The 23,055-nt window shown below is 41.0% G+C and overlaps 1 protein-coding gene across 4 annotated transcripts in view; it reads right to left on the reverse strand.

Annotated features, from left to right (window-relative positions):
- slc25a21 (solute carrier family 25 member 21) overlaps window positions 1-23,055 on the reverse strand; it is a 565,742-nt gene that overhangs the window by 522,528 nt on the left and 20,159 nt on the right. Inside the window, exons 1-2 of one of the 4 annotated variants that reach the window (XM_072568915.1) lie at window positions 3,343-3,444; window positions 3,170-3,242 (exon numbers count right to left, since the gene is read on the reverse strand). The exons of 1 other annotated variant lie outside the window; for it this stretch is intronic. In XM_072568915.1, coding sequence (XP_072425016.1) covers window positions 3,170-3,236 — 67 coding nt within the window. In that variant the 5' untranslated portion in view covers window positions 3,237-3,242; window positions 3,343-3,444. Of the gene's footprint in view, window positions 1-3,169; window positions 3,243-3,337; window positions 3,445-23,055 lie in introns of those variants that run through there. 2 more of the 4 variants (XM_072568917.1, XM_072568916.1) reach the window with 2 other exon arrangements.

Consider the following 23,055-nt stretch of genomic DNA (forward strand, 5'->3'; position numbering starts at 1 on the left):
CTTAGTTTGAGCCCCCACCTCCTCCAGCCTCTCCCTGAGGCCCTGGATCTTCTGTTTGTGCTTCTGCAGCATGAGTGCGATAGGTTGGACCTGGGCGTGAATCTCCCCACGGATTTCATCAATTGCAGCCGCAACCTTCAATGTAAGTCTCTCCATCGCCGCAGCCAATTCCTGTGAGTCTGTCAGGTCCCCAGGGGGTTCAGGAGAGGCTGCTGCTGCAGTCTCTGGTGTTGCAGGTACTGCAGGAGAGTGTCCTCCCTGCTGCTGTTTGCTTGCTCCTTTTCCCTTTGGCATCCTTTCCACTCCCAAATACATGTTCTGTAAGGTTTTAAACTAATAATTCCACCACATAACTTGCCCAGGGATCGCAAATAACACTGGTATGCCTTGGCTGTTAGGCAGAGCTGTCCACCGCAGTTCTACAGAATTGCCGCCATCTTGCCAAGTCATTTTCCCACTATTTAATGAGAAGAAATTTATAATCATCCAAGTACAATCACCTGATGAAGGAGCGTTGCTCCGAACTAGTGTGCTTCCAATTAAACCTGTTGGACTATAACCTGGTGTTGTGTGATTTTTAACTTTGTACACCCCAGTCCAACACTGGCATCTCCAAATCATTACTTTCGATCAAGTAGTCTGACAACAAGCAGTTTAATGACACAATGATGGTTTTGTGGTGATGAGGAAGTAGAATGAGACAGATTTTCATCAGCATATGTAAAAAAGCTGGTCCATGCCTGCACATAATGTCATTTCACTTCTTACCTAGAAATATTTTTAAAAATAGAAATGACTATAAACACCGAACGTTTGAGCACCAGATAGTGCAGTGGTTAGCACTGCTGCCTCATGGCACCAGGGACCCGGATTTGATTCCATTCTGAGGCAATTGCCTGTGGAATTTGTATATTCTCCACTTGTTTGCATGGGTTTCCTCTGTGTCTCCAGTTTCTTCCCACAGTCTAAAGATGTGAAGGTCAGGTGGACAGGCCATGCTAAATTGCTAGGGATATGTAAATTAGATGGATTAGAAGGTTGGGAAATGAAGGGTGATAGGGTGGGATGTCCTTCATAGGGTCAGTGTGGAATTGATGGATGAATTGGCCTGCTTCCACACTGTAGGGATTCTATAAAGTAACGGCGCTTAAATAAGAATTTCTCCCTCATGATAGTACTGTCACAAACTTTTTTTTAAAACTGGGATTTGCAGAAATCCCAATTTTTAAAATAAATTGCTTTAAGAAGCTTACTTTTTAAGTTAAAAATAAAAGCAACAAAACAAATGTCAACTCAAATTCCGTGATGTGACCTAAATTTGAACCACCAACAAAGCAACAGTTGGGGACAAATCAACACTCTTCTGTACTGTTAATGAAGTCAATGCAGACAGTCAATCCATATAATATTTTGTAAATTCCACTTTGGAAACAGAATCTGTCCGACTCAAGATTAGGATACAGACAGACTAATACCTTTAAGGCATTGTCTGAGCTGAGATGTCACTTTTTTTTATATAAAACCTTAACTTATCTTGAGAATGTGACTTAAAAGAAATTCTTGGATTTACATATTAATTAATCAAAACCTGCAACCCATTCTAAAAGATGAAAGACTTAATAACAATCGAGGTTTGTTAAATATACCATTTTACTTGCATGACACTGTAATCTTTTGTTATAAGTTGTGTCCTGTGGTCCTGCTCCATAACCATCTGAAGAAGGAGCGGTGCTCCGAAAGAGAGTGCTTCCAAATAAACCTGTTGGACTATAACCTGCTATTGTGTGATTTTTAACTTAGTCCATCCGAATCCAACACTGGTTCCTCCACATCATGACTCTTTTATACTGTGCACTGTTAAAATATGGAGGGGGAAACTGACTCCAAAGATGATCCTGCATATAATGGGAAAGAGTAAAGGTCATTTGTGCCATAAATTTCAGGCAGAATGTTAAATTAGTGTTGCTTGCTTTATTAAAGGATCATTCCTCAGGAATGCCATAGCAGATGACAGTATCAAACGCAACCTGCCCGGTCAGATGTGGCCATCACAACAGTCCTGAAAGTACCAGAGGCATCTATACTCACTCTAGCCTCAAGATAGTGGCTTCACAATACATCATCATCTTCATCACTTCGGAGGAAGAAACCACAGATCCCTAAGAGGATACACCAAAAAGACTGCCGGATGTTCTCTCCATCAGCTCAAGTACTGTTATCTTGATGAGTACATGAGCTAGATTCGAGTCAGGAGCACATTCTGGTAAGCAAATTACTACCATTCACTGCTGCTGACTGAGGAAGAAATGTCCCAGGTTGATAGCTTTCAGGTGACAACCAAACTCCAGGCACCTACATGACCTCAAGCATGCAGAGACTCCATTGTGTCTTAGTCCAAGTATGTTTTCAAAGATGTAATTGCCAATGTTTGCAGAGTGTAGTCCTCCTCTCTCTAGCCCTGTACGGCTTGTGTACCTCTCGTGTGGACCAACAATTATTGTTTTATATGCTGTTGCGTTGTTTTGAAACTTTGGAGAAAAAAAATTCACAACAACAGCACTTTTAACGGGAGAGAAACAGACAAAGGCAGACAAAGTCAGTGTAGGAGAGAAAGAAAGAGAAAGAGAAAGAGAAAGAGAAAGAAACCTATATTGCTAACTGACACAGCAGTGAACCTGTGCAGTTACTGCCTTGGCTGTTTAGAAGGTGGATAGGTGTTCTTCACAACCCTGGAAATAGTATGATTAATGAATGGGCGTTCATTCAGTGCCGAATCGCGGAACTAAAACTGCACTCACCAATTATCAAAGGCTTCCCCAAGCAAGGGCGGTTCTGAATCATATCCACAACTTCAATACGTGTACACGATGAGCCGTTGCACTTGTCATAAAAACTTACGTGTGTATTTTTGGCAACGAGGGGACTCTGGCAAAGCCAAATCTTTGCTTCTCCCAAGTTACCATGAGGGCATTTAGAGTCAACCATTACTCCCCGATCTCTATTCAACATGGTTCAAACATATTTACAAACGCATTTGGAGGCAGTTGATTTCACCGTCAGTCCACCAACTGCTGACGCATTCCGTACTTACATATCTTTGCAAATTTCAACGTCAATTCACTAACAAAATGTATATTGCCTGAGTTTTTAAATATGACTCCTGACTCACCCGCAGACCCTCCGGCAACTGTCTGGTGAAAGACTTCTCGCAACAAACTCTGGCTTTTGACCGTCATTTTTCACTGTGGAATAAAATAATATCCCCGGTCATAATTATACCATACTGTACTATTTACAGATAATTACAAAATTAACATAAATTTATGGCTGTGCCAACCTCACCGGTTTTTGCTTTGGTGTTGAAATAGGATCACTTTTAAAAAGCACGAAAAAAAAACACGCTGCTCACACGAAAACGGTACCGGGGCAAAGCATGAGATCAGCATGGGCGGGGATTACCGACCGTGGGAGGGACTGAAAATTAGCTTGACATTAAATTGGGTAGTGTACAAAGAACTTGAGAGTGACAGCAGAAATGCGCGATAAGCATTGGAAACTTTACAGAACCTGATCAGAGTCGTGTGATTGGTGAGGGTGCATTTGGATCAATTACCCAGAGAGAGTGGTAACTAACCTCTGATGAAACCGCACAGGGGAGGCCACCAACATTGAGGCCACTAGCATAACTATCTGTTTTAGGCCGTCTATCATTTTAAACGACAGTCCCTCCTCCTCTTCTCTATGTTCTTGGGCTCCACTTTTTCAAAACACCACAACTAAAAGCTGAAGAATAACACAATTTAATTCACCACGTGAATTCATTTTAGAACCAACATTGAGTTCAAAAATTTCAAGTCATAATCAATACTCCCAATTTTTCACAAAACAACAATTGTTAACAACATTCCAATTGGCAGAATTGTAACAGAATAGCAACATAGTCATGATATTCCAACTGATCCAAAGCCCTTATCCAAAGCCTCTAAAGCATAATGTATATGGGTACGAAAGCATTAATACTGACAACTACAATATGCATGATGATGATATCATGTGGACAGAATAGTGACCTAATAGTATCTGCTCTCTCATCAACAACATTGTTGACCCAATGAATCTAACAACTCTCCGGTGAACATGCAGCAAAATTATATCTTGTGAACTATGAGGGATTCTTCTCGTCAAACTGGGAAATAGTTTTCTTGACTATGCTAGACCAAGCCAGCCTATAGTTTTGTACATTTTGAGAAGAATGGTGACAGCAACTCATACAGCTTTTAGAGCTGACATGCCGGGTTGGACCGATGGGTCTGTTTCTATGCTTTACATCTCTATGACTGTCTCTATGCCATACAACAGTCCAATCTCACCAAAGCAGCTGATGGATGTTGACTTCAATTACTTATTACATCTGGATTTTTAAAAAGTGAGTCATAGTAGCTTTTTTCATTTTTTCACAGCATGTTGGCATCATTGGCATTTATTAGGAATCCTTAATTGTCCTTAAGAAGGTGGTGGTGAGCCAACTTCTTGAATTGCTGCAGTACATGTGGTTTAGGTACACCTAGTATTGTTAATCAAGGAGTTCAGGATTTCGATCCAGTGACCCTGAAATTATAGTGCTTTAGTTCTGCCTCGGAACACTTCAACCCCAGGGCATTAATGTGGACTTCAACAGTTTTCTCATTTCCCCTTCCCCCACCTCACCCCAGTTCCAAATTTCCAGCTCAGCACTATCCCCATGAATTGTCCTACCTGCCTATCTTCTTTTCCACCTATCCACTCCACCCTCCCCCCGACCTATCACCTTCATCCCCCCCCCCCACTCACCTATTGTACTCTATGCTACTTTCTCCCCACCCCCACCCTCCTCTCATTTATCTCTCCATTCCTGATGAAGGGCTTTTGCCCGAAACATCGAATTTACTGCTCCTCGAATGCTGCCTGAACTGCTGTGCTTTTCCAGCACCATTCTAATCTAGTCTCTGGGTTCCAGCATCTGCAGTAATTGTTTTTACCTAGTTCCAAATCAAGCATAATGTATGACGTGGAGGGGAAATTGCAGACAATGGTGTTTTAGCATTCATGGGAATTGCACACATTCACCTACTGCCTTTGTCATTGAGTCATAGAGATGTATAGCACGGAAATAGGTCCTTCAGTCCATGCCGACCAGATATCCTACCTAATTTAGTCCTATTTGCCAGCACTTGGCCCATTTCCCTCTAAACCTTTCCAATTCATATGTCCATCCAGATCCCTTTTAAATGCTGCAATTGTACCAGCCTCCACCACTTCCTCTGGCAGCTCATTCCATACACATAGCACCCGCTGCGTGGGAAAGTTGCCCCTTAGGTTTCTTTTATATCTTTCCTCTCTCACCCTAAACCTATGCCCTGTAGTTCTGGACTCCCCCACCCCAGGAAAAAGACTTTTGTCTATTTATCCTATCCATGCCCCTCATGATTTTATAAATCTCTACAAGGTCACCCCTCACCCTCTGATGCTCCAGGGAAAACAGCCCTAGCCTATTCAACCTCTCCCTACAGCTCAAATCCTCCAAATGACAACATCCTTGTAAATCTTTTCTGAACCCTTTCAAGTTTCACCAACATCTTTCCGATAGGAAGGAGTCAAGAATTGCAAGAATATTCCAAAAGTGGCCTAAACAATGTCCTTTACAGTCACAACATGACCTCCCAACTCCTATACTCAATACTCTGACCAATAAAGGAAAGCATACCAAACATCTTCTTCACTATCCTATCTACCTTCAGATTCTCATCCGTTTCCCTTCCTATGCCATTGGTTCCAATGTGTACAATGACTTCCGATTGGTCCCTCTCCCCTGTGAGAACATTCTGCACCCTCTCTGAGACATCCTTGATCTGGCACCAGGGAGGTAACACAGCATTCTGATTTTTCACTGCTGGCCACACAAACATATGTCTGTGCCCCTAACTAGAGAGTCCCCTATCACAATGGATCGCTTGGAACCTGACGTACCCCTCATTACATTAGAGCCTGTCTTGATACCAGAAACTTGGTTGTTCATGCTACATTCCCCCAGGAGTCCATCACCTCCTATATTTTCCAAATCAGCATAATAGTTTGAAATGGGGATAGCCACAGAAGACTCCTGCACTAGCTGTCTACCTCCCCTACTTTCCTGGAGTTAACCCATCTCTCTGACTGTATTTGTAGCTTTTCTCCCTGTAACTGCCATCCATCACATCACTGGCTGTTGTAAATTCCTCATTGCCTTTAACTGTCACTCCAACCATTGCATTCGATCTGATAAGATTTGCAACCAAAGACACTTTCTGTAGATATAATCCTCAGCAACATGTAAACTTTCCCTAAAATCCCATATCTGACAAGTTGAGGCGATCACTCTACTAAAGGCCACCTTTGCTCCTTCACAAGCTACAGATCCAGAAAATGGCATCGCCTTATTGTTCTGAAAAAAAAATGCCCCGGACTAACTTAGTACTTATGATTTATATAGTTAAAATTCAATCAAGAGACACGTTTCCATAAAGTATATAATCAAGAAAGAATTCACCCTACTCACGACTGTAGACTTACGGCAAGATTACACATTAAAATCTATGCACTTATCTGTTCCTGTGCTGTGAGCTCTCCCACACAGATTCCTCCAAGATCAGTTGTGAATTTCGCTGTTTATTAAGTTTTCCTAGATGCACTATGATGTCCACAGATACATGAATTCAAACAGCAAAGGCAGTAACTGTGTGGATTCACTGCTGTGTCAGTTAGCAGTGTAGCTTTCTTTCTCTCTCTCCTTCACTGACTATGTGTTGCCTCTTGTCTGTCCTTCTCCGTTTTAAAAGTGCCGTTGTTTTGACTTTTTTTCTCCAAAGTTCCAAAACAATGCAACAGCATTAGAACATTCATTGCTTCTAACGGAATTCAAGGAAATCACCTCCAACACCTAAACTATCTCAAAAAAGGAACAGCTCTTACAGCCACATCTTTTTCCTGTCCTCCATGTTCTTCTAGGTAGTAGAAGCGGTGGAAATTGAAGATGCTGTAACTGCTAGATTGTCTACCACTATTATCAGACTACCAGGCTATCATTAAAAATAGATTTACTATGTCCTTCAGGGAAGTAAATCTACCATTCTGGCTTAACCTGCACGTGAAGCCAAATTCACAATAATGTCATTGACATTTAACTATCCTCTGAAATTGTTTACCAAGTTATTCAAGTAGATCAAGTCTATACAGAATTTGAATAAAAATAAACTGGACTGTGTTTAGATTTCCAGAAGGCATTTGGTAAAGTGCCACATAAACAATTATTATGCAAAGTCAAAATTTATGGTGTAGCAAGTATCATATTAGAATGGAGAAAACATTAGATGGCTGGCAGATAACAAAGCATGCACACTGATTTGGCAGGATGTGCTGAGTTGAATCATGAAGGGATATGTCATATATTCTCAGCTTTTTACAATTTATATCAATTATGCGGCTAAGGGAGTGAAAGCATGGTAGTTACATTTGTGAATAACGTGTAATGGACCAGGCCAGGCCGCCTCAAAACATTTTAAGAAGGTAGCCCAGACCTTAACTTTTCTAGTTGTTTTAGGCAGATGTACGGTGGATATCCAGGAGTGATGCAGTTGGTCAAACGACTTGGCTTCAAGTAAAACAGAATTTATTTATACATCTCTGAATGAAACACAAACAAAAGAAAACAGAATTTTGAATAACAATTTAAAACCCATGCTTTGGAGATGCTGGTGTTGGACTGGGGTGTACAAAGTTAAAAATCATACAACACCAGGTTATAGTCCAACAGGTTTAATTGGAAGCACACTAGCTTTCGGAGCGACGCTCCTTCATCAGGTGGTAGTGGAGGGCTCAATCCTAACACACAGAATTTATAGCAAAAATTTACAGTGTGCTGTAACTGAAATTATAAATTGAAAAATTGATTGTCTGTTAAGCCTTTCATCTGTTAGAATACAGTGATAGTTTTACTTCTTTCATGTGTAAATCACAAAACCTTTTTTTAAAAAAGTTGCATTCTCGGGTTAGCTGTTAACAATGGTGATAGCTAGACAATATGTTGAAGGTGTTGGCCCCCTGTGTTCTCTGTCTATGCCATGATGCTTAGATTGATTCTAATCTAAAAAGGGAGATAACAGAGTTTTACATAAATTCATGCAGTTTTTGAGCTCAGAGCTCTACATGAATGCATGCAGTTTTTGAGCAAAGTACAATGTAACCCTGCAAGTACAAATTCACCCCACAAAATATATGTGTGCATGTGGGTCTTTGTGTGTGAGTGTGTGTGTGTGTGTCTGGGGTGGGAGTTGTGAGTGTGAGAAAGTATATGTGTGTGTGCGTAGTGAGTGCAGTGTCTTAAGTCTGTGAGGGGGTGCATGTGTGAGTGTGGGAGTGTGTGTGTCTGTAAGGTTGTGTGTGGTTGTCTGTGTGCGCGTCTGTATGTATGTGTGTCCGGCTCTCAGGACAATTTCATACAACACTGTCACGGTAGGCGTTGTAACACGTGTCAGAGTGTGAACATAGATATCACCATTACACCTCCCATCTTGTACATGGCAGGTACTCATGTGACTCAGCCAACGTTGTCTATCTTATACATTGCAGTCAAGGATGCCCGGAGGCATGGTACATTGGGGAAACCGAGCAAAGGCTACTACAATCATCAGACAGGAGGGTTCCCTCCCAGTTGGGGAACACTTCAGTGGTCCAGGACATTCAGCCTTGGACCTTCGGGTAAACATCCTCCAAGGTGGACTTCAGGACAGGCAGCAGAGAAAAGTGGCCGAGCAGAGGCTGATAGCTAAGTTCAGTACCCATAGGGAGGGTCTCAAACCAGGACCTCGGATTCATGTCACATTACAGGTGACCACCATTGCACTATACACACACACAGATACTCCTACACACACACACAGGCACTCCTATACACACATACACACGGACACACATACACACTGACGCGCACACAGACAACCACACACACCCTTACAGACACACACACTCCCACACTTGCACATGCACCCCCTCACAGACTTAAGACACTCTGCACTCACTACGCACACACACATACACTTTCTCACACTCACAACCCCCAACCCAGACAAACACACACACACACACACACACACAGATAAAGACCCACATGCACACATATATTTTGTGGGGTGAATTTGTACTTACAGGGTTACATTGTACTTTGCTCAAAAACTGCATGCATTCTTGTAGAACTCTGAGCTCAAAAACTGCATGAATTTATGTAAAACTCCATTACCTCACTTTTTAGATTAGAATCAATCTAAACATCATGGCATGGACAGAGAACACAGGGGGCCAACACCTTCAACATATTGTCTAGCTATCACCCATTGTTAACAGCTAACCCGAGAATGCAACTTTTTTAAAAAAAGTTTTGTGATTTACACATGAAAGAAGTGAAACTATCACTGTATTCTAACAGATGAAGGGCTTAACGTATAATTTCAGTTACATCACACTATAGTTTTTGCTATGAATTCTGTATGTTAGGATTGAGTCCTCCACTACCACCTGATGAAGGAGTGTCATTCCGAAAGCTAGTGTGCTTCCAATTAAACCTGTTGGACTATAACTTGGTGTTGTGTGATTTTTAAATTTAAAACCCAACCAACATGATCCCTGCAATTTAACAAACAGCTGTTTCAATTTCCTGCAACATTCCCACAAACACTCCCCTTTTATTGTACAACTGTTTTAAAAACAATCTATAAACCTTTTCTCTGATTGTTGCATTGGGCAGTATCTGTTAACCATTAGCAAAGACCCCAAAACCCAAGCAAACTGGGAGCTCTGCCTTTTACACTCCTTCTTGCCCCTTGAAAAAAATACATGCACAAAATAACCTTGTTAAAGTAGCAGTATCATCACAAACAAGTATTTTGTCAAGAAGACATAAGAAAATTGCAGAACAATATATATAATTTGAGTAAGTGGGCAAAAAACTTGCAGATGGAGTACAATGTAGGAAAATGTAAAGTTGTTTACTCTGGCATGAAGAATAAAATGCAGAGTATTACCTAAACAGTGAACAACTGCAGAATTCTAAGGTGCAAAGGAATCTAAGTATTCTTGTGTATGAATCATAAAAGGTTTGTAGGCAGGCACGGTAAGTAATTACAAAGGCTAATGGAATGTTATCCTTTGCCACCAGAGGAATTTCATATAAATGTAAAGACATGCCTATATCTATATCCAAACCTACCCACGAGATGTAACTTCTTGCCAACATGTTCATTTTGGAGACCCCTGGATGACCCTGGTGGAGTCAGCTAGTATCTGACAGTGACCTTTTGGTCAGGACAATCATTCTTATTCCCCATAATAATATGCCGCCCTTGACTGTGATCTGGTCTATCAGAGTCCAAAAAGCTTTCAGTTCTGGTTGTGATGTCCCTTTGGTTTCTTCCATCACCACCAGCTGTTTTAGTTTTGCCAGTACTGGATCTTTCTGCTTCCAATGTCTGATATCATCAGCTGTGACTGGGGATATGTCCAGAAAATTTAAAACCATTCCGGATCTTCCAATGGCATATTTGCCAGTGGGAGGCAGCTCAATGAATCCGCATTTGCTACTTGGCCTCTGAGACAGTGTTTATACTTGTAATTATATGCACTTAGTATTAGAGCCCACTGCTGAATTTAGCCTGAAGCTATGGGCACCACTGCCTGTCCTCTTTAAATAGACTAAATGGGGATTTGTGGTCTGTTATTGTTACAAATTTACATCTATAGAGATATTGGTGAAAGGTCCTGACTCCAAATATGACTGCCAAACGTTCCATCTTTATCTGGGTGTACTTATGCTCTGCATTAGCCAAAATCCTGCATGCATACATTGCGCCACTTATGAACTTATACTACCCCGATGCATGTCAATACCAGCTCTCGCTTAGGATTGTAATGTGCTAACACCTTAGAGGGTGATAGCTGTTTCATTACTTTCCGAAAGCTTTGGGTTGGCTATACAACCATTTCCAAGGCTGACCCTTTTTAAAGAATTTAAAAGGTGCCAGGATGTAGGCCAAGTTACGTATGATCTTTCTATAATAATTTACCAGTCCAAAGAAAGATCTAAGCTCCAGTACAGACAAGGGAAACTTTATTTTCCAACAGGTGTAACTTGGTCTTGTTGACTCTGTAGCCCAAGTAGGTTACTTGGAGAGTCTGGAACACACATTTTTCCCTTCTTAGGTGTACCCTGCCTAAGCAGATGTCTAACTCGATTGTGTCCAACTTCTCTAAGTGCTCCTTATTGGTCTTCCCTTTTAGTAGCACATCATCTAGATACATAGCGACCTGGGGTAGACCTGGCAAAATGGACAAGCTGACAATACCCCAAATGGCAGTCCTGAATATTGGTACAACCCCTTATGGTTATTAATTGTAGCATACTTCTGGGAATCCTCATCTAAGTGCAATTACAAGTTTGCATGGGCTTTATGTCCAGCTTTGTGAAGGACACACCCCATGCAAGCTTTGTGTATAAATCCTTCATACATGAGACTGAATATTTATCCAGCTGCGAAAAGCGGTTTATCATTTGTTTAAAAATCCTACAAAGGTGAACCAACCGTCAGATTTCAAAATCAGTATGGCCTGTGCTGCCTATTCCACAACTGGACTGGTTTGATGAGTCCTTCACTTTTCAGCCTCCTAATTTCTGCCTCGACTTTTTAACACAAGGCAAATGGCACTGGGTGGGCCTTGTAGAATCATGAAATTATTTCCTAGTCCACATGCAAGAAGGCCTTGGATCTTTTGACAGTCTCTACATCTTCCTGAAAGCCTTCTCGGTATATAATCAGGAGATCACTCAGGCAGCCATTTTCTAATTGAAAAATGTTGAGCCAATCTAGGTGAATCTCTCTCATTCAATTTTGCTCCATCAAACTTAGGCCCAAGCCTTTTACTACAATCTCAGGTCACTAAAACAGCTGCTTCTCATAAGATACTGAAACTGCAGTTGCACCCTTATCTATAAAGGTTCTCTGGTATAGGTTCTTAGTCTAGCCAAGGTCTTGTGCAAACTTAAGGGTTGGAGTCCAGAGCAAATTTTTTAAAGACTGATTCTGCGATCACTGAAACAACTGTGTCGGTATCAATCTCCATTAGAAGTGAATGACCATTAAACCAGAAGTTTATTTTGATTGGTTCTGATTTGGATATTGCCACGCAATTTAACTGTTCCACGCTAGATGTAGGCTGACTTTCCAGCATGTGCACTCTCCTGGATACCAGCCACTGAGTTCTCTTGCTCAATTTATCTCTAGTAGGACTTCTTTGCTGTCTCGAATCCACATACTGGCTGCAACTACAATGGCTTGCTGGCCCGAATCCTGAAGAAAAGTTTACCATTATGCTGAGGCTTGGCTTTGTTTTGGGGTTTTGCTGTGGGCTGACTGACAATCTCTCCTTTCAGGATATCTTCTGAGTGAAGCCATGCAATTACCTTCATTTCAAATGGTGTTCCCCAAGCTCAGACAGACTGGCGAGGGTATCCAATTCCATTGGAATACCCTGTAACTCATAAACACCACTTGCTGTGTTTTCTAATCATTTGTAGTGCCTGGTTGAAGTCCAGTTAAGCTTCACCTAGGCAGTGCCTTTGCATGATAACATCATTAATTGCACATACCAAACGGTTTTTCACCATCTCATTAAGGGTTAAACCAAAGTCACATGTCTCTACCAGTCATCTTAACCTAGTCAAAAATCCCAATACAGATTCATCTGGTTCTCAAATTACCCAGTAAAAATGATAGCATCTCAGAATTAGAGGAGACTCGGGCCATAATATTATTAACGAAGTCTGTCTACTCTTGAAAAGTTTTAGTATCTGGTGCCTCGGGGAAAGTTAGATTCCTAATAACAGAAAAAGCTGCAGGGCCACAAGCTATCGGGAGAATTCCTTGTTACTTTTCATGTGTCCCAAAAAATATGCATTTTTTCCACATACTGGGTCCAGTCTTCAATAACACAGTCAAATGAGTCAAGCTTTCCAAATAATAGCATGATGCCAGAAAAGCTTACATCATCTCAAAGCTGACTGTTGTGAGTGAGTTTCTTTGGGAATATTTTTTACTCTTACCCACGGAAATAACTCCACTGAAGCCGGTATCCCGTCACCAAGCCACCCTTTATTTTTATATGGAAAGTCATTAACTCAGAGCCAGTTCACAGTGTATCAGAATGACACTTCTCTTTTTATTTCCTAGTGAGGCTCTCTGATTAGACCAGATTAACAGACTCAATCAAGGAACTCATACTCTATGTAGTCCACCTGGCAACTTCGTTACAATCACTACAGTATTGTACAGAACTTGGGTATTGCTGTGAAATACACATTTCATTGAAGACTTTTGTTCTGCACTCATCGGGACCATTCACAGGAATACCAATTCCAGGAGAAAACCAACTTCACGAGAGGAGAATGCTGAGTGGTTGGTAAGTAGGCTCTGATTAGTCAATGCACTTTCACAGAGAATGCAATCACGAATGTCCATTTACAGTTAATTGCCAAGCTTTGATAAAATTTTTATTCATCCCGTCCAACTTCATTTTGATTTATCTCCATCCTCCTCTCCTCACGTCTCCCTCAACTTTGCATGTAAATTAATCAACTAGAGAATACAGATAATGTACTGGTGGTGGCTACTGGTGAAAAAAATGCCATGGGCGAATTGCAACAGTCAAGAAAAACAATTTGTAAGAGCACTCTGGATGTGGAAAATGAAAAAAAACATTTAATTTTCAATCAGGGCATTTCCTAAGACATGAATCAGTAAATTGCTGTTACCTATTCCATTGAGTTGAAATAGACATTGTACGTGTACATAATATTTTGGTCAGCAAACAATAGGACCCTATACATTAATATATACAGCTTCCTGTATACACAAGAGTGCCACACTACAAGGCTAATTGGTCATTTTAACTAGGTTTATTGCTAGCTTACATCACAAACAATAATGTCACTACATACTAAATTCAATCAGTGATCAGAGACAGCAGAGTGTGACTGCAAGTGAGGCAGGTAGGGGGACCCTGAGTTCAGGAATGGAGGAGCCTCAACTGTTTGCATTGTTCAACAGGTATGAGGTAGTTGCTTCCTGTGTAAATGAGGAAAAAGGCTGCAGGGAGGATGAGCCAGCTGACCAAGGCACCATGGTATAGGTGGGCAATTCAAGAGGGTGGAGAAAAAAGACAAGTGGTAGTTGTAGGGGACTCATTATAATTAGGGGCATAGATAGTATCCTTTCTAAGCAGGATCATGAGTCCCGCATGGTATGTTGCCTGCCTGGTGACAGTGTACAGGATATCTCTGATTGGCTTGAAAGGATACAGGAGCGAGAGGGTGAAGATCCAGTTGTCGTAGTCCATGTTGGAACAAACAATATAAGCGAGGCTAGGAAGGAGGACCTGTTTGGGGATTATCATGCACTATGAAACACATTAAGAAATAGGTCCTCAAGGGCTATAATCACTGGATTACTATCCAAGCCACATGCAAACTGGCTCAGGGATAAGAAAATTAGGGAAGTAATCTTGTGACTAAAAGAGTGGTGTGGGGAAGAGGGGTTCCATTTATGGGGCATTGACATCAGTTTTGGAACAGGGGGTGTTCTGTACTGGTGGGACGGTCTCCACCTGAACCAATCTGGAACCGGTGTTCTAGTGAAAAGAATAATTGGAGTGGTGACTAGGATTTTTAAACTCATGATTCGGGTGAAAGGGAAAGCGACAGGAAGCAAGGTTGTAAATGAAAAGGAAAACAGCAAGATAGCATGTATGTAGGAGGGTTTAACTACATGGCAGATTATGAAAGAAGTAAAAAGGAAGGATAACTCGGGCGATATTATTATTGGAGATGTTGGAATTCGTAAAAAGGGTACAAAAACTAGACTAAGGGCATTTTACCTGAATGCTCATAGCATTTGTGACAAGGTAGATGAGATAACACCACAAATCATCGCGATTGAATATGATTTAGTAGTCATTGCGGAGACATGGCTGCAGGATGGTCACACCTGGGAGTTAAATATCCAAGTGTATCATACTGTTTGGAAGGACAGACAGGGAAGTAAGGGAGATGGTGTAGCTCTGATATTTAAAGATGACATCAGGACGGTGATGAGACATGGAGAATAAGGATGAATTCATTTGGTTGGAAATTAGAAATTCTAAGGAGAAAATGTTGCTGACAGGTGTAGACTATAAGCCACCAAATAATAATATCACATTGGCGTGGGTAATAAACAAAGCAATAACTAATGTCTGTAAAAATAGTATGGCAATTATCATGGGAGATTTTAATCTGCATGTGAATTGATTGAACCAGGTCAGACAGGCTAGCCTTGAAGAAGAGTTCATTGAATGTATCTGTGATAATTTTGTTGAACAATATGCAATGGAACTGACAAGGAAGCAAGCTATTTGGTCCTGTGTAATGAGACAGGAATAATTAATGATGTCATAGAGATTGTCTTGGAAGGAGTGATCACAGTTTGGTCGAATTTAGAATGTGGATGGAAAGTGCAAAGATAAAATCCAATACCAGAGTCCTGTGCTGAAATAAAGGAGACGATAATAGGATGAAGGAGGAGTGGCTAAAGTAGACTGGAAGCAAAGACTTTATGGTGGTACAGTTGACAAACAGTTCAAAGCAATTTTTCAAAGTGCTCGACAAAAGTATATACTAGTGAAAAGAAAGAACTGTAGAAAAAGTGGTAATCTGCAGATGGAGTTTAATTTAAATAAATGTGAGGTGCTGCATTTTGGGAAAGCAAACCTTAGCAGGCCTTATACGCTAAATGGTAAGGTCCTAGGGAGTGTTGCTGAACAAAGAGACCTTGGAGAGCAAGTTCAGTTCCTTGGAAGTAGCAGCGGGTAGATAGGATAATGAAGAAGGCGTTTGGTATGCTTTCTTTAATTGGTCTGAGTATTGAGTACAGGAGTTGGGAAGTCATGTTGCGGCTGTATGGAACAAAGGTTAGGCCACTTTTGGAATACTGCGTGCAAGTCTGGTCTCTTTCCTATAGGAAGGATATTGTGAAACTTGAAAGGGTTCAGAAAAGATTTATAAGGATGTTGTCAGGATTGGAGGACTTGAACAAAAGGGGAGGTTGAATAGGCTGGGGCTGTTTTCCCTGGAGTGGCGGAGGCTGAGAAGTGACCTTATAGAGGTTTACAAAATCATGAGGGGCATGGATAGGGCAAATAGACAAGATCATTTCCCTGTGGTGGAGTAGTCCAGAACTAGAGGGGATTGGTTGAGGGTGAGAGGGGAAAGATATAAAAGATACCTAAGGGGCAACATTTTCACACAGAGGGTGGTGCGTGTGTGGAATGGGGTGCTAGAGAAAGTGGTGGAGGCCAGTACAATTGCAACATTTAAAAGGCATCTGGAGGGGTATATGAATAGGAAGGGTTTAGAGGGATATGGGCCCGGTGCTGGCAGGTGGGACTAGATTGGGTTGGGATATCTGGTCAGCATGGACGAGTTGAACCGAAGGGTCTGTTTCTGTGCTGTACATCTCTATGACTCTATGCCATGGGTGTCTAAGGAAATAAGGGAGGCTATCAATTTGAAAGAGAAGGCATACAAAGTGGCCAAGATCAAAGGGAAACTGCAAGATTGGGAACACTTTAAAAGTCAACAGAAAGGCACAAAAAGACCTATAAAGAAAAGTAACATATTATAAGAATAATCCAGCTTAACATATAAAGACAGATAGCAAAAGTTTCTATAAATATATAAAACAAAAAAGACTGGTTAAAGTAAACATTAGTCCTTCAGAGAATGAGAAGCAGGATTTAGTAATGGGATCTGGGGAAATGGCTGAGGCACTGAACAGGTATTTTGTGTCGGTCTTCACAGTGGAGGCCATGAATAACTTGCCAGTAATTGACAAAGAGATGAGGTAGATGAGGACCTGGAAACAATCATTATTACAAAAGCATCTCCAAATCAATATTACAAAAGAGGTAGTGTTGGGCAAGCTAATGGAGCTCAAGATAGACAAGTCTCCTGGCCCTGATGTCACGCAGGTGCTAAAGCGAATGCGAGAGAAATAACAAATTCACTTGTGGAAATTTTCCAAAATTCACTGGACTGTGCGGCAGTTCCAGCAAATTGGAAAACAGCAAATGTGATACCACTGTTTAAAAAGGGAGGTAAACAAAAGATGGGGAATTAGGGAGCAGTTAGCTTAACTTCTGATTTGGGGAATGCTGGAGTACATTATCAGGGAAAGAATAGCAAGGCATCTGGATAGAAATTGTCTCATCAGACAGATACAGCATAGGTTCACGAAGGACAGATTTACTAATCGCTTGGAATTCAATGAAGACATTATGAACACAGTGGACAACAGGGAAGCAGTAGATGTGGTGCAGCTAGATTTCCAAAAGGCATTTGACAAGGTGCCACACAAAAGGCTACTGCATAAGATAAAGGTTCATGGCATTATGGACAATATATTAGCATGGATAGAGGATTGGGTAGCCAGTAGGAAGCAAAGAGTGGGAATAACTGAGTGCTGTTCTAGTTGACAAACAGTGACTAGTCGTGTGTTTCAGGGATCAGTGTTGGGACTGCATTTATTCACAATTTACATCGATGATTTGGAGTTGGCGACCACGTGCAGTGTGTCAAAGTTTGCTGATGTCACTAAGGTGAGTGGTAGAGCAAAGTGTGCAGAGGACTGTGAAACCTTGCAAAGGGAAGTAGATAGTTTAAGTGAGTGGGCAAAGGTCTGGCAGATGGAGTACAAAGTTAATAAATGTGAAGTCATCCATTTTGGTCAGAGTAACAGTAAAATGGACTATTACTTGAATGATAAAAATTACAGCATGCTACTGTGCAGACTGACCAGGGTGTCCTTGTGTGTGAATCACAGAAAGTTGGTCTGCAGCTGCAACAGGTAATTAAGAAGGCAAATGGAATTTTGTCCTTTATTGATAAAGGGATTCAGTTTAAAAGCAGAGAGATTATGTTGCAACTGTATACGGTGCTGCAAAGGCCACACCTGCAGTTTTGGTCTCCTTACTTGAGAAAGGATATACTGGCACTAGAAGGAGTGCAGAGGAAGTTCACCAGGTTGATTCTGGAGTTGAGGGGAAAGTGAGGACTGCAGATGCTGGAGATCAGAGCTGAAAATGTGTTGCTGGAAAAACGCAGCAGGGCAGGCAGCATCCAAGGAGCAGGAGAATCGACGTTTCGGGCATGAGCCCTTCTTCAGGAATGAGGAAAGTGTGTCCAACCACAACCCTCCAACCACAAGGGATGAACTCAGATTCCTCCAGTTTCCTCATTTCTCCTCCCCCCACTTTGTCTCAGTCCCAACCCTCAAACTCAGCACCACCTTCCTAACCTGCAATCTTCTTCCTGACCTCTCCGCCCCCATCCCCACTCCGGCCTATCACCCTCACCTTAACCTCCTTCCACCTATCGCATTTCCAACGCCCCTCCCCCAAGTGCCTCCTCCCTAACTTTTATCTTAGCCTGCTGGACACACTTTCCTCATCCCTGAAGAAGGGCTCATGCCTGAAACATCGATTCTCCTGCTCCTTAGATGCTGCCTCACCTGCTGTGCTTTTCCAGCAACACATTTTCAGCTCTGGAGTTGAGGGTGTTGACTTATGAGGAGAGACTGAGTAGACTGGGATTATATTCATTGGAATTTAAAAGGATGAGGAGGGATCTTGTAGAAACGTATAAACTTGTGAACGGACTAGATATGAAAGTAGAGAGGATGCTTCCACTGGCAGGTGAAACTGGGACAGAGGGCATAGCCTCAAGATTAGGGGGAGCAGATTTAGAACTGAATTGAGAAGGAACTTCTTCACCACAGGGTTGTCAATCTATGGAATTCCCTGCCCAATGAAGTGGTTGAGGTTTCCTCAGTAAATGTTTTTAAAGCTAAAATGGGTAATTTTTTGAACAGTAAAGGAATTAAGGGTTTTAGCGAAAGGGCGGGTAATTAGAGCTGAGGCCACAAAAAGATCAGCCATGGTCTTGTTTAATGGCAGAGATGCGAACGGCCAGATGGCCTACTCTTGGACATAGTTCTTATGTTCTTTTATTTATAGTGTGGTCCCTGATGTCGCAAAGGATGAGTCTTGCAATACTACCATGTAATGCTATATTCGGTTGAACCATGTTCTATCTAGCAGTTATGAACTTAGCACTGAAAAATATTTATCACTATAATTAATTGGAAAGTGATTTTCATTTAACATCTCAAGACCCTACAGAAAAAAGGAGATGCTGGATTATTTCATGAAATTTAATGAGCAGACAAAGTTATTTGGCATCATGTTACATTTCCAGAACTTATAATGAGACTTCAAGGTGTAACCTAGCTGGTGGTGAGTCACTGTCAGTTTCTTTGGACACCTCTTATATCTGAGAGATTATTTTGCTTTCTGTTCTCAGTGTGGCTACGGTATGGAAGAAACTATAATCCACCTCCATCTGGAATGTACTTTTGTAAATGATGCCTGGAAAAAGGTGCCATGTTTATTTTTGGGTTGCGCTTCAGCGGGTCGGTGTGGACTTGTTGGGCCGAAGGGCCTGTTTCCACACTGTAAAAGTAATCTAATCTAATCTAATGTGTGAAAAGGTGAATTTGTCCACCGTGAGAAAAGCCCTGATCAGAAAGGCTAATAAATCCCAAGGGCTCAATAACCTACATTCCAGACAACTTAAGGAAGAGCCTTTTTTCTTATCTGAGAAAGTGTGTTCTGGCTATGGTGGGAGAACATTGAAGATTTACCAGACCTGGCATGGCAGGTCTGATGTATGAAGAGAAATTGGAATGGTTAAAATAATACTTACCCAGGTTTAGAAGTGGCGCTAGAAATAGTGGATGATTCATCATCATCTTTCAAGATTCTACAGACTCCAGGGCAGTTCCCACGGATTGGAGGGTACCTAATGTAACCCCACTATTTAAAAAGATGGAGAGAAAATGGAGAATAATAGACCAGTTAGCCTGACATTGGTGGTGGGAAATGTTAGTCCATGAGAAAAAAATTAATTGCAAAGCACTTGGTAAACAGTGACAGGATTAGACAGAGTCAGTACAATTTACAAAAGGAAAACCATGCTTGGCAAATCTATTACATTTTTTCAAGGATGTAACTAGTAGAACTAATAAGGGAACAACTGGATTTTGGACGTTGAGAGGGTTTTGATAAGGTTCCACATAAGAGTGCAGCAGATTGGGTGTAGTGTAGTTTATCAACTTAGGTAGAGAACTGGTTAGCAGAAATAAAAAAAATTGGATCTTTTCTGAAGTGGAAAGCTGTGACTAGTGAGTTACACAAAGAATCTATATTTTATTTCATTAGTTTTGGAGATACTACATTTAGTTTCCTCATCTACTTTATTATTCTAATATGTGAGCAGGGATGCCTTGCTGGAATTGCACTGGTGAGTATTGTGCAGTATTGTGTACAGTTTTGAAGATCTTATCTGAGAATGGATATTCTAGCTGTGGAGAAAGTGCACTGAATTTTTACCAGACTAATTCCTGAGATGGCAAAACTTACGTATGAAGAGAGATAGGAACAATTAGGACAATATTTGCTTGGGTATAGAAGAATGAGGAGAGGAATCCCAGAGAAACCAAGAAATTCTAACAAGGGAAATGCATGAAGGATGATTCCAATTAGTAGGGAGCCCAGAGCCAGAGTAAGGGAGCAGGGCAAGTCATTTAGGACTGAGTAGGTGAGAAGTTTCTTCACCCAGTAATGAGCCTGTGGAATCCTCTGCCACAGAGAACGGTTGAGGCCAAACCATTGAATATTTTCAAGAAGCAGTTAGATTTAGTTCTTCATACTAGATGAATCAAATGGAGAAAACAGGAACAGAGAACTGAGTTGGATGATCAGCTGTAATCTTGTTGAATGAGAGAATAGGCTCAACAGACCAAGTGGTCTATACCTGATTCTAATTTCTCTGTTTCTATATCGGTGTCCTGGCATATCAGTCACACAAAATTAGTACAGGGGTGTATTCAGGTACACCAGATGATTAGAAAGGGAAATAGAATGTTGTGTCTTACTGCAAAGGGAATAGAATATACGAGAAGAGATATTTTCCTATAGTTGTACAGGACATTGGCGAAAATACATCTCGAATATTACATAGAGTTTCCTAATTAAAGCAAGGACATAATTACAATTGCAATATTTCAGAGAAGGTTCCATCAACTATTTTGTAGGAAAAGGAATTAGCTTATGAGGTAAAGTAGGTCAGGTTCTTCTATTCCTGCTCGGGTCTGCATCATTGGAGTTTAGAAAAATGTGAAATCTGTTTAACTCTTTCTTAAGAGTGTATGTCAGTGGCAACAGTAACATTTGTTGCTGATCTCTAATTTATCTTTAGCTAAGTGGCTTGCTTGACCACTTGTAAGGTCAGAGTTGAAAAGTGTGGCATTGGAAAGCCACAGCAGTTCAGACAGAATCTGAGGAGCAGGAGAACTGACATTTCGGGCATCAGCCCTTCATTAGGAATAGCTTTCTCCATGTCAAAAATCAGTTAAGAATCAGTCACATTATAACACATTTGGAGTCACAAGTAGGCAGATATTGTTCCTTAAATAGCATTAGTGAACCTGAAGGGTGTTTCCAACAATCTACAACAATCATTTATTATTTATATGTTTATTATTAGTGAGACCAGCTTTTAATTCCAGATTTTATTAGTTGAATTTAAATTCCACTAGCTGCTGTATCAACTTCCAGTGACATTACCATGAAAGGACCATCTCTTCTTATTACAGCTTATGAAGTCCAGAGGGGACTTAACAGAGTGAATACTGAAAGGATGTTTCTCCTTGTGATTTGAAGAACTATCAACACCATTGGAATTAGTAGGTCTTCCATTTTAGACAGAGGTAAGACAATTTTCTCTCAAAGCTTTGCGATTCTGTGAAACTTACTCCCAGAAAGCAGTATAGACAGAGCCACTGAATTTTAAATAAATCAACTGAATCTTAACTAACAAGGGAGCCAAAGAGTATTGATAGTAGGTACGAAAGTGAAAGTAAGGCAATAATCATATCAAACATGATCTTATCAAATGGCATAACAGCCTAGAGAAGTTCAAAGGCCAGTCCTACTCCTAATTTGGAAGTGCATGATAACATGGCCAGCTGCTTTGGAAAGTAAAGGAAGTTTAGTGATGGGTGCAGCTTGCTGGTTAGAGGAGCTAACAACCTGTATATTGACGAGGGGATGATGGTAGCAGATTAAAGGGGGTATGACTGTATTTGAAGAAACAAATTATTATGACCATAAGGTGGCTGGAAGGACAGTTGAGTGGGGACGGGACCAAGAACAGGGAGGTGGATCTAATAAACAAGATGAACTAAGAGGAACTATGAAAGAAATTATAGAAAATGAATCAGACAGGATATATATTTTGACTTGAACAGAGTGAAGCCTTTGGGGACATTTGGTTTGATGGACATGGAGAATGAAAAATACAGAAACAGCTGAACACATGATTCAAAGTTGGTGACAAAGAAATCAATGAACTCCTTACCTTTTCTGATCAATTGAGGATTTGGGGCAGGGTGACAGGTTCACAGAGATAATAATGTGAAATAAGACATTGGAATTGTTCTTTAATCTATCTCTTAATTACCTTTCATAGCATTTTGATTTCTCCCATATAAATGATATCAGTAAACCACAAAATATAGATGCTCCAACCCTCTACGCCTGCTTTATCCTTTATCATTTCCCTGACACTTATGAGCTAACACATCATTTTGGACTTCTGGGTTGGATAAATCAAGTTTGCTCCCTGATTATGGAATTCATCTTTACTACTGCATTTCTGCATTTGCTCCACAATCCATGGCAACCACATATTCCACAATGTAGTGGCTTTCTGGATGATTGCCTTTGAAATTTAGTCACTGTCATAGGTGTTATGCAGAATACCATTGTCAATTCAAAACTCTCAGG

Source organism: Chiloscyllium punctatum, chromosome 4, assembly GCF_047496795.1.
Source record: "Chiloscyllium punctatum isolate Juve2018m chromosome 4, sChiPun1.3, whole genome shotgun sequence".
NCBI lineage: Eukaryota > Metazoa > Chordata > Chondrichthyes > Orectolobiformes > Hemiscylliidae > Chiloscyllium > Chiloscyllium punctatum.